Below are 11092 nucleotides of genomic sequence, written 5' to 3'. Positions count from 1 at the left end.
GTAACCACGTTTTAAAGCATTCTCAAACATGGTTGCCGCTGCGTCTCGGTGATTGGGCGATCAGACAGGGCGTGAAACAACCCTGTTGCAACCATGACAGGCAAATCAACCGTCTATCGATTCTTCTACACTACATCCTTCACCATCCTTTCCGTTATTCTCTTTGTCCTTACATTGTTAACACCCGGAGATATTATCTACCAGTCTTACACGAGCCATCAGATCCGTAATATCTTTGCCATCACCAGTGTCTACATATTCACCCTTCTGCTCGTCATCTTGATATACGCCAGCCGCATCTTCACCAACCGCAGCATTATAGCCGGGATACCCAAGGCATGGATTCCCGTTGAGAAGCCTGATGTGAAGAAAAGTGTGCGTCGCCTCGTTGTCGAGGGTCTGACGAGAAGCGCCATTATCGCACAGCAAGCCCGGCCGAGGGATCGGTCAGGGGAAGATAACAGCCTCTCAGACCAAAGTCTGACTATTTCCGTGGACGGACCACCACCTTGGGGGGTCGTGGCTCATCCGGGGTGGACTGCTCCGGATTGTGAAGATTTACCTGGGCAGGAGTTTGAGCCCGTTATCAAGGAATTGCCGCATTTGATCGAGGCAAAAGCCGTGTCTCTGGCTCCCACCGATCCGAGATTCCTACCGTTGGAACATGGTCGAAGCCTGGATTATTCGAATGCCCATGAAAATGTCGAGCACACGCCGGATGGGCGTATCGTTAAAATTCTACAACGGCCTTTGTCGATGTGTTTACGGGATTATATGAATCACTTGGACGAGTTGGGGCTGATTAATCCTCCGCATTTGGGAGATTCTTTCCTGAAACTCTACGAAAAATCTCGGTTTTCATCACATCCACTGACAGAGACCGAGTTTCGCGCCATGATGGGAACGTTTGCTGAGATTCTTCGTGGCATGACGATGCTGAACCCGGAAATTGTTGCTAGCGCGCGGATGGAAGGATGCTCTGATGACATGGCTTCATTCAGTGGACGGTCAGGTTCAAATACGGGGTCATCTTTGTCTTTTGCTTCAGTTCGACGAACCGTCAGTGGGCCTTATCGGTTTCCGTCTTTTAGTTCGTCGGGAAAGGCGAGCTTTAGATTGCGTGGTGGGTTTGATCGGCAGAGCTTTCGAAGTCAAAGTCGGACGCCATCCACGAAATCTATTTGAATCTCTTGAAAATTTGTGCAGATCCGATTCGTTTCTACTTTACGGAAGCAGCGCCGTGAATGCTGGCCGGCTAATTGGCTCCACTGGGAACGCATTCCCCGTATTGTTTGATAGACGGAATACACTGGCTTTTAACAAAACAAACACTCCAAAGAGAATAGTTGACAGGTAAAACCCAATCTCTAAATTCGACTTATTGTGACATTAAATGATCTAATTACATACTTGGGTTTTAGAGCTTCGTCAGCACTTCATTACCGTCCAACCATCGCTCAACATTATCTGCCTGTTCTTCATACCAACGATTCATAATGCCTTCTTCCACATAGCCCATGTGTGGCGATAGCAAAACATCGCTTCTCCCATCTTGACCCCACGGGGTGGTTCTCCATTCGCTATCCAGAGGCAAAGGCTCGATGTTGAACACATCTAAAGCTGCCCCTCTTATCTTTCCTTCATTCAAAACATCCAACAATGCATCTTCATCAACCAGCGGCCCACGAGATGTATTCACAAAGAAGGCAGTTGGTTTCATCATCTCCAGTTCTTTGCGACCTACGATCCCTTGGCTCCGTGATGACAACACATAGTGCACGCTTAACACATCAGCCGCCTGGAACAGCTCTTCTTTAGTCCATGCAACTCGGAACGTCCCCACGGGAAGGCCCAATTTAAGCGCTTGAGCATCAGCGATGTCCTGAGTCAGATTCTCTGACCAAGCAATCACCTTCATATTGAATCCTAAGACGCCAACCTTTCCCGCCTCGGCACCCAGGTTGCCCAAGCCTAGCAATCCCAAAGTTTTGCCTGAAAGGCCAGTCGCAACCGATTCCTGCCAGCCACTAGCTTTTAAAAGTGCGTCACCGCTTGCGATATTTCGGGTTATCCCCAGTATCAACGCCCAAGCATGCTGTACCGTAGAACTGGGGGGAACTAATGCGCTCATATCCTGGTGTTTGCCTCCTCCAGTGGTCCCAGCCACCATAATCCCATTCTCAGCGCACGCGGCAAGATCGATCGAACGATTTCGAGTGCCTGTGGTCAAGAGAAATCGCAGATTTGGCAGCTCGGTGATGAGCTCCCGTGGAAACGGGGTGCGCTCGCGCATAGTGCTGATTATGTGATATGGGTGGAGTCGTTCGATGAGAGCGGCCTTCTGAGACGGGTCAAAGGGACTAAGGGTGTTGTCATAGCTGGTTATTTGGATTCGAGAAGTCAGTTGTAGGAAATGCGGCGGTGCAATGCCTTGGTAGTCATCGAGAATAGCGAGGCGGATTTCAGGAGAGGATGCTGCCATTGTGCCTTTGTCACCGGTCAACACGCCAGGATTCGCCCAAGGGTGGCTTGTTTGATCCCAATATTGCGCTCTCTATCGAGAAAATGGCTACTACGGCAGTAGCACATCAATACCATCAAAATGCATCAAACAGGGAACTGGGCACGCCGCTGTATATCCCGAGTGCGTATGCTTTTTTGCAGGAGTTGGAGATACGAGTCGTGCCAATGTACCAGTATGCGTGAGTACAAGCTGGGAATAAGTGACATCATGAGGGCTCGGATGGATCTTCTTTAGATTTTTGGTGCATCCTGTTTGTTTGGATTCCTTTGGCCTAGGTAGGCCTATAAGCCTATGACTAAGTATCCAGGTCTTACCTGTTTTATGTCCTGCTAAAGTACGAAACATGTATCCCATACTCCGTACCTATTATGAAATCCCGGAGTGAACGGAGTTGCTACCATTTTCCAACTCAAGCCTGAATTAGAATTGGATTCCGGCAGGGTTCCGATGCCGAAAGCCCGATTATGGGCGGATCAGATAATCAATCAGCGCTTGCTTGAATTCCGCGTTTCTGACTAAGCCGCCAGGCAAGGTTGGGCAACTCACTCACTCAATTACCCGCCATCAGATAAGATAACTTTAAAAGCTTTGCCGGACTTCTTTTCCTCGTCAACCGATCTGATAAGGTTTCGTTATCGCGCTTCAGCCTTTCTTCCTCGGATTCTTTCTTGCGAACCGAACAAAAATTTAAAGGAATTGGAACCTTTTCTGAGAATATATGGATCGAAAATAGATTAAAAAATAAGGCAGCAATTGGTCAATCCCCAATAGTTAAAGCACTATTCTGAAACAATGGCATCTATCTTCCGTCGCGGACTCGAGTATCTTTCCCCTTCTGCCTCTCCGGCGCCTTCATCTGTTTCCGATTATGAAGCCACCAGTGTACCTGCAACCGGAAAGCCCGCTGTAGCTTCAAAAGTTATCACCGCCCAATCTCCAAGTACACTCTTCACCGTTGTCGACCCTACCGTTGACGGCGAAGATTGCGACCATGACTGCGCCTCCTGCACGATAAAGTATCCTGCAAAGTTTAGCGTTGACTATGAGGATGAACTATACGGACATGTGAAGGGGTGGGCGACGCATGTGCTCGTTGCCACGGGGAAGACAGACTGGGTGAGGGACGTTGCGGATGAGAAAGGGAGTGTGATGGAAGCAATTGAGAGAGGGGGAGTTAGTGCAAAGAACGGAGTATGAAATTCCCATTTCCACCCCCTTCGTTAACTAAGGGATAAAGCGCGTCTAATAAAAGGCGCATTGTAGGCGCTTAAATTGTCCGCATCGAACATTCCTGTACCGGATGAGTATTATCACCATCCCGAGGGCGAGCAACCAACAACCGTCCTCCTACTACCTGCATTTACAATAATTGACCATGTAACGCCTGCTCTGGTGCCGAATTTGATCAGGCAATTCGTCGACCTTTCTCCGACAACTACAACTCCTTTGTCAGACGTCATGCAGATAGCGGGGCAAGAAGAACCCACCGAACAGACCCCCTCTGACATCAACATACCTGAACGACCGCCTCTCGATCTCAAAGATCTAAGTGAATCACTGCCTACGTCTCTTCGCTCTCGCCCTTGCTCGCACGCCGCTGTCATACTCCTTTGCTCTCAAAAGACTCGAGATGCCCGCTGTGGTCAATCGGCCCCGCTGCTGCGTCGAGAATTCGAGCGACACTTGCGTCCGCTGGGTCTTTATCGGGACCTCCATGATGAGAGGCCTGGTGGTGTTGGTATCTATTTCATCAGCCATGTCGGTGGACACAAATATTCAGCAAACGTCATAGTGTATCGAAGACGGAATTTCGAATGGTTTAAGGAAGGCAAAGACGATTGTTCGAACAACGTTGAGTCGATGGAAAAGGAGGGAGCGTCTCAGGGTATCTGGCTTGCACGAGTCAGGCCAGAAGACTGCGAGGGGATTGTGAAGTTTACTGTGCTCCAGGGGAAAGTTGTGAAACCCGGCTTGCAGCTCAGGGGTGGATTTGACCGCGAAAAGGGATTGATCAGCTGGTAACGGTGTGGGACAAGTCCCTGTTCGAACATGATTTTCAATCCCTGATCTTCCGGACTCCAGCCTTACCTGGACCTGACTGGAGGGATTAGCATTGCGCCTTTTCTTTGTCCCTGAACAATACATACCAATAAAGATCAGAGTACGGAGTACTCCGTACAGCCTGACACTGCGCGGTCATGCATGAGGTGCAAACCAAAACCATTCGAATTGTCGTACGTAATTTTGAGGTCTGGTAACTGGTTGACTCTGTGGACGATCAATTTAAACGTGCGCCGCCAGAGACAAAGAAACGATCATGAACTAAACGCCCCTGTAAATCTCCGTTGCTCGTTGAGCTTGAGAGCCGAGGCAGAGGCTTAGTTAATGGTTTGGAGGTTCCGGCGGTCTGGGGCGGGAAGAACCAATTTCATTGGCGTATATAGGGTTCCTCCTGTCAAACACGAGTCCCATGGTCATCTGTAACGTCGCTAGCAGCACCAGCTATTACTTTTGTTCCCACATCTCTGTCCATGATATATGATAAAACAATGTCATTTGCACGCAAGAATATTCCGACGTAATATTTTCATTCTCGCTAACCTTGCATGGGTGGCTCTCACCCCTTGGTATTGCCGTCCTTCATCTCCGTTAGCGTATGGAATAGTATTCGAGAGGACCAACAAAAAAACAAATAAAAAAATAAAAAAAAATAAAAATAAAAAGGAAAAGGAAAAGGAAAAGGAAAAAGGAAAAAGGAAAAAGGAAAAAGGAAAAAGGAAAAAAGAAAGAACTAGAAAGTCATGAATATCGATTGATTCTCCTCCAAGCCTTCCAACAAAACACCGGTATCGGTTTTTGCTGTTTTGTTTCCCGATATCTTGGGTTGCCAATTTTGTGACCCTGTCGCTAAGAGAGCGTCGATGGACGAATTATATCCAGGGATCCCATCGCAATAATTGTTAGATTCTTGAGGTGCGGCTGGCCGATCAACGAAATCCCTCTGCTTTGAGCGTGACCCTCAGCTTCGTGTCCTCAAGGTGCCAGCCTTTGTCATTGTCTCGTGAGAGAAACCTGGGGCCTGCAAGAAAACATGAGATTCTGGCCAATGAGGCAATCTGCTAGCTATTCGGAAGTTGTTGGTGCGTATTTTACGCGGTGAAGTCTTCAAGCCTCGCGTCCCTCCATGTTGGAAACCCCCGCAAGCCAAAAGCTATTGGTTTTGAGAAGTGAGGCTTTATTCCATGCTGCATACTCCGTACTCCGTATAGAGTGTGCGTTCCCCGTTCGAACTCCGACAATTCAAATCAGTCTCACCAGGCGGGTTTGAAGAGCGTTCTTTGACCTCAATCCGGTTCCCTAAACGGGAATGCGGCGTACAGGATTACTAGAACTAATCATGCATCCGAAAGGATAACCCTTGGCTCGCCGCTGGCTGGGAAATATGTACGAAATGCTTGTGCTTACCCGACTTCTGGAATGTTTGACTGTCATCATTAAATTCATGGAGGCACCACTCTCCAATGGCATTTCTCGAGGCTGTCACCCTGTTGAGCTTCCTCTGCACAGGAGTGATGGAATCGTTGGGCGTCAAATAGGCTTTCATTGAGGCTCTCCAGCTAGATCCCCCTTCGCCTGAACCGGAAGTTATGCTGAAAGACAAATATTGTTGTCAAAGCCTTGTCTTGAGACGCAAGTAACCACAAGTTTCTATGGCATCTGTATTCTTCTCTTTCTTGCCTTAATAAATAAAGTAGAAATGGTTAAGATGCCAAGCTTCTATGTATTCAATCGCTAGTTAGCGAAATTCACCGAGAGTAGGCGCTTTGCGGCTGAGGTAGCATAGTATTGACATCGGACACAGAAATGCGAGATTTTGCAGTCCCAACAAAGTAAGCTTGCGGGTTAAGTCGCGCAGCTTCATATTACTTCAGTAGTATCTTGCCGTATAAATGAGTAGATTTCAACAGAAGGAGCATCATTCCAAAAGGGATTTTCCATCCTTTTCCTTCAGTCCTGACCCTGTATCGAAATGCCCATAAAACTCCAATCCACCCCAAATCAGGGAATAGTAGGGAGCAAAAAAATAGTATCTCCAAATATAGCCAATGTTATCTGTCTTCATATCGAGGAAGGCAAAGAGCAAGTATTGGCATGAAAACTTTAATCCTCCAATGGCAACAGAAAAAGTCCATAGCAATATACAAAAACTGAAGAGAATTGGTTAAAAAGCTGTATAACAACACCTACCGAACTCCAGTCATTTGTCTTGGCTCCACAAACAAAAAAAAAAAAAAAAAAAAAAAAAAAAAAAAATCAGAAGTTGAAAATGCAACGCGTCACATGGCACTGCACTATTGCGAAACTGCGATTCTTTAAAAGGAAAGAAAGGCGATATAAGTTTCAGAATCATAGAAGTTTCATCTCAGCCTTCCAGGCCTAAGAAATCAAAATTTCCTCGCTCCGGATATGGATCCAGAATGCGTGGACCCAAAGGTTTGTTGTCTAGGGGGAAGACTCCACCATAGGGCGCTGGAGCTAGGGCTTCGAAGTGAGGTACAATATTTGGAGGTATGGGCTGAAAGCGAGTAAGAGACTCGATTGGGGTGACATCGAAGCGTTGAATCTGCGGTTGCATTACCATCCCACTGCCAACGTACTGGATCTCAGGATCAAGGACGGTATTTTCGGCAGCAACTGGAATTGCGTGGACTGGTTGTGTTTGGGATGGATAGAATTCAGCGGCACTAATCATAATTCCGGCCTGTTGATATGCTGGTAGGGATTCGGTGATATTTTGTGTTGTTTGTGGTAATACGGGCGGTGGTTGAGATGGTGGTTGAGAGTATATGCCCTGAGGAGAATGCTGCGGAATACAATGGGCCTGCGAAGAGAGTTCTAGCTGATGCGAACGATGTTGGTGTTTTGTTAAGGTGGTCTTCCGGCAGAAACTAGGGAATCGGTCAGTTATCATCCAGCTGCAAACTGTATACATGTAATCTAACCTTCGCTCACAAGTCGGCTCGAGACACTTATAGGGTCTCTTGCCAGTATGTATCCGCCGATGTCGTGCAAGACTGGATGACTGTACGCAAATGGTTAGCAATCACAGGCCGAGCCGTGGGAGAAGGGGACGGGTTTAACGGTCAAAAATGAAATATGAGGGGCTGTATCACACACATCTGAGAATGCTTTTCTACAGTTCGGGACGTCGCAAACATGCGGTTTCTCGCCGGTGTGGGTCCGCGAGTGGACAGTCAGGGCAGACCTCTGGATGAAGCTCTTTGTACAGTTTGGAAACTCGCAGTGATACGGACGGTCGTTGGTATGTATTCGGTAATGTCGACACAGGTCCGATTTGCGATTGAAAACCTGTGTTTAAGCGGCCATTAATATCCACGAAAATGCCTTTTGAGATACGTCACAGAAGCCAGGCGGGATAAAGTGTGGGACGGGCGTCAGGTTATACCTTTTTACAGGTGGCCCATGGACACGGGAAGCTGCGTGTCCGTGCCATGGCGTTCTTCTTTTGCTTGCTACACCGTCCTTTGCGGAAGACAACGAGGGGATATATGTGGGTATGCGGAAAGAGGGAGAAAGGATGCTAGCATACGAATGGGTGGCGGTATATTGGAGTGCGAGTATCGTAACCGGGCGAAGTATATAAGAAAAGGAAGTCGGTTCAACAAGGTGCTCTGCAAAAACATAGTATAACAGGAAGCCAAAGACCAGCTCTGCAGCGACAGCAACAAGCACTGTGAATTTGACAAAGATTATTTGATTTGGGGAGCGAGAATTGAGGCGACTTAAGCATGAAAGGGAGCCAAGACGTGGGACGAGCACTCTCGAGCCAAGCTTCCCTGTCAAGATGGGCAATCTCACCCTAGCCCCGATGCGGCTAGCAGAAAGGGCGGGCTAATTTAGCAGGTCGGTATTGACGTGACGGGATAGCGCCGACCCCTCCGTACCGAGTAATGACGGGAGCGCTGTACGGGCCAGTCCTGTACGATATTCATGCCTGCGACCCTCCTCGTACCGGTCATTTTACGACCTGCAAGTTGCATGCGCTCTTCCAGATTGGTGTCGGGCAGGCGGAACTGGCCGTCAGGGAAAAGCCCGCTAGCCCCGAAACGCTCTCAAACTCCGCAATCCGAAGGGAACTGGGACGGCTCGTGGAACCAATGGCGTCAACTCGCCGGGGGGGGAGCTAAACAAGGTCGCGATGCGTATTTCAGTACAGTGCCGTATATTACGGTATGTAGATACGTACAGTACGGTCCATACATACATACAGCCATGCACGGAGGACGAGATGGTAACATCTCGCATCAGCTGTTGGCAGGCGAGCCGTCCATCGAACACCTTGATTGTTGCGAAAATAATAATGGCTCCCTCTTCCTCATTTCAAGCAACGTTAGATCTTGCAAGGGATATTGAATTTCAGGCAATCTGTCACCACCTGCCGCCCCTGGGAATCTTTCTGAAGCTTGACACTCCGCCGCAAAGGAAGTGGATCCGATTCATGGGTCGGCCTGCGTGCACCGCCAAGTTTGTTAATACCCCAGATCTCTCTGGCTTCAACCCAGTCAAGAAAGCTTTGTTTATCTGATCTCTGGCCACTCTCGCCCCCTTGGGATTCGCTAAAATAGTCAGTGTGCGAAATGTAACCAATAACTGTGTCCTTGGCCCATATTCGCGGTTGTCTTCAACCTCCACCTCGTCGTCAAAACATCCTGTGTTAACCATGGAGGCGAATATGTAGGTCCTTGACACTTTATTCAAAGGAAGAATAAATGGCCTCAAGCTTCGATCGAGAGCATATTTCTCTGAAAAGAAGAGGGTATTCACCGAAGCCTCGCAAGGTTGTCGTCTCTTCTCCTCAAAGGACCCAACGATGTCGATCATTTCACACGTCAACCAACGTCCTGGGTTTCACAGACGCTCAATAAACCCTGAATCATAATACGTCTTTCAGCTTATTCACGATTCTGCCGTTATAGCTCACCGGGAACGTGCCGAGAAGCTCATAAGGTGGCTCAAACCGGCCTTGATTCGTTGTGCGCAGCATGAAAACATGCAGGGAGAGCCCCTCATCGTGGTGGGCTTATAGTGAGATGGTTCTTCTGATGGTCACACCTGACGTCCTTCCCCTGCGCAAATCATTTTTCTCGATCGCAATCTATCCGTATACGATCCCATTCGCTCGCATTGCCGACGTGGCTCCCAGAATCGCCAGAAGCCACCCCGCACGGTAAGGAAGAAGCGCTACTGAGAACTGGTCCAAAAGCCTGTCATTCTCCCGATGTGTTTGGGTTAGGTAGACACGCGGTTGGATCGTGGCTTTCGCCATGGTTTCCCGTCATCCATATGCTCGTTTGACCTAAGTTTAGCGGAGGGCGTCAGTTGGTTACAAATATAAGGTACTTCCTTCGAGATGAGGAGAAGGTGGTTGCATAAAGTAGCAGCTACAACTGGTTTCATATTCTCGAACCGCTTCAATGCCGCAAGGGGTTTGGTAGAGCTTTATCCTCTCAAGTAGCAAGCACTAGCGAGAGAACACTACAACCACAGCTGTTTAGCCCCATCGCCGACTTGGAAAATAGGCCATCCAAATGTTCCGGAAGCTCGACTCACTCTCATATCGTCCTTCGCTGGCGTCCATCGCCCAATTCAGAGGTTCCGGACTTTGTTCCTGGACAGCCTGGAGCCTCCGCCCCTGCGGGGTTAGGCGTGCTGGGCAGCGGCATGTTAACACCAATGTTGGAACATGCGAATCTGATAGGATCCCAGCAGGCTGGGATGGCCTCCTCAGCTTTGGGTGAAAATGGCGCTGGGAAAACTGGAGAAACTGTGCCATTGGGCTGGGATGGGAGAGGTCACGTTACACTAGATACCGATGTATCCGTTCAATACTAGGGCTTACAGGTAACGACGTACCGTTGCGATACCTGGCGCCCATATTTTACATACCGCAGCGGGCGTTTGGGATTGGTTAAGGTTGTGGTTCCCCCCGTGTTTTCTGGGTGTGTTAGCCAGCATGAAAGCCAAGACCACCGGCCAGGTGCTAAACGGATACGCCCCACAACGGATCTCGCCATGACTTTCTCCCCCAAAAGAAATTACACCCATCCGTCCTCCTCTTCGGCTAACTCCAACTCCAGCCTCTGAAGCACCATGGTGTGAACTGGTTCTAGCCTCGAAAAAGATCCTCCCAGAACGATCAAACTCTCCGGAATGTATCTTCTTGACTTCCTCAATATTACGTGGCCTCGATGATCTCGAAGGAAGCACCGGATGTCATGTGTGCCCCAAAAAATAATTATGAGCAAAAAAGCATGCCAATCAACGGGAAGACGAGCTTTTCAAAGATGTTTCAAAGCATGTGCAGCTGCAAAATTCAGGGATTAATATCTGGAGACGCTGTCGAGACGAAAACCGTGCTGCTCGAGCTAATCTCGGAAAGCTCGCTGTCTTCCAATGTTTGGAGCTAGCCAGTTGCATTTGCAAGTTGCTGCTTTGTTGAATCTGGCTTCTTTCCGTCCCATTTCTTTTTCTTCAATTTTCCCCCGG

General features: G+C 48.6%; 5 protein-coding genes across 5 annotated transcripts; 2 read left to right on the top strand and 3 right to left on the bottom strand.

Moving 5' to 3' along the window:
• Nucleotides 1-93: 93 nt before the first annotated feature.
• On the top strand, nucleotides 94-1185 carry CIMG_01568 (thermotolerance membrane protein Dlt1; the record flags this gene model as incomplete). The annotated part of the gene is made up of 1 exon (XM_001247796.1): nucleotides 94-1185. One exon carries the CDS (start codon nucleotides 94-96, stop codon nucleotides 1183-1185), a length of 1092 nt encoding a protein of 363 aa, XP_001247797.1.
• Nucleotides 1186-1346: 161 nt separating this feature from the next.
• On the bottom strand, nucleotides 1347-3340 carry CIMG_01569 (D-isomer specific 2-hydroxyacid dehydrogenase). The gene has a single exon (XM_001247797.2). It carries the CDS (start codon nucleotides 2480-2482, stop codon nucleotides 1418-1420), a length of 1065 nt encoding a protein of 354 aa, XP_001247798.1. The 5' UTR covers nucleotides 2483-3340; the 3' UTR covers nucleotides 1347-1417.
• Nucleotides 3317-4546, top strand: CIMG_01570 (sucrase/ferredoxin domain-containing protein; the record flags this gene model as incomplete). Its single annotated transcript, XM_001247798.1, has 2 exons — nucleotides 3317-3715; nucleotides 3788-4546. The coding sequence occupies 2 exons, from the start codon at nucleotides 3317-3319 to the stop codon at nucleotides 4544-4546; spliced, it is 1158 nt and encodes a 385-aa protein (XP_001247799.1).
• Nucleotides 4547-6947: 2401 nt separating this feature from the next.
• Nucleotides 6948-8039, bottom strand: CIMG_01571 (C2H2 finger domain-containing protein; the record flags this gene model as incomplete). The annotated part of the gene is made up of 4 exons (XM_001247799.2): nucleotides 6948-7473; nucleotides 7528-7607; nucleotides 7703-7894; nucleotides 7992-8039. 4 exons carry the CDS (start codon nucleotides 8037-8039, stop codon nucleotides 6948-6950), a joined length of 846 nt encoding a protein of 281 aa, XP_001247800.2.
• Nucleotides 8040-8747: 708 nt separating this feature from the next.
• Nucleotides 8748-10280, bottom strand: CIMG_12774 (uncharacterized protein). The gene is made up of 3 exons (XM_004445722.1): nucleotides 10157-10280; nucleotides 9992-10081; nucleotides 8748-9902 (listed from the first exon to the last, which is right to left on the bottom strand). The coding sequence occupies exon 3, from the start codon at nucleotides 9425-9427 to the stop codon at nucleotides 8975-8977; it is 453 nt and encodes a 150-aa protein (XP_004445779.1). The 5' UTR covers nucleotides 9428-9902; nucleotides 9992-10081; nucleotides 10157-10280; the 3' UTR covers nucleotides 8748-8974.
• Nucleotides 10281-11092: the final 812 nt, after the last annotated feature.

The sequence above is a fragment of the Coccidioides immitis genome (assembly GCF_000149335.2).
Source record: "Coccidioides immitis RS genomic scaffold supercont3.1, whole genome shotgun sequence".
Lineage (NCBI taxonomy): Eukaryota > Fungi > Ascomycota > Eurotiomycetes > Onygenales > Onygenaceae > Coccidioides > Coccidioides immitis.
This window is presented reverse-complemented; position numbering and strand designations above follow the sequence as displayed.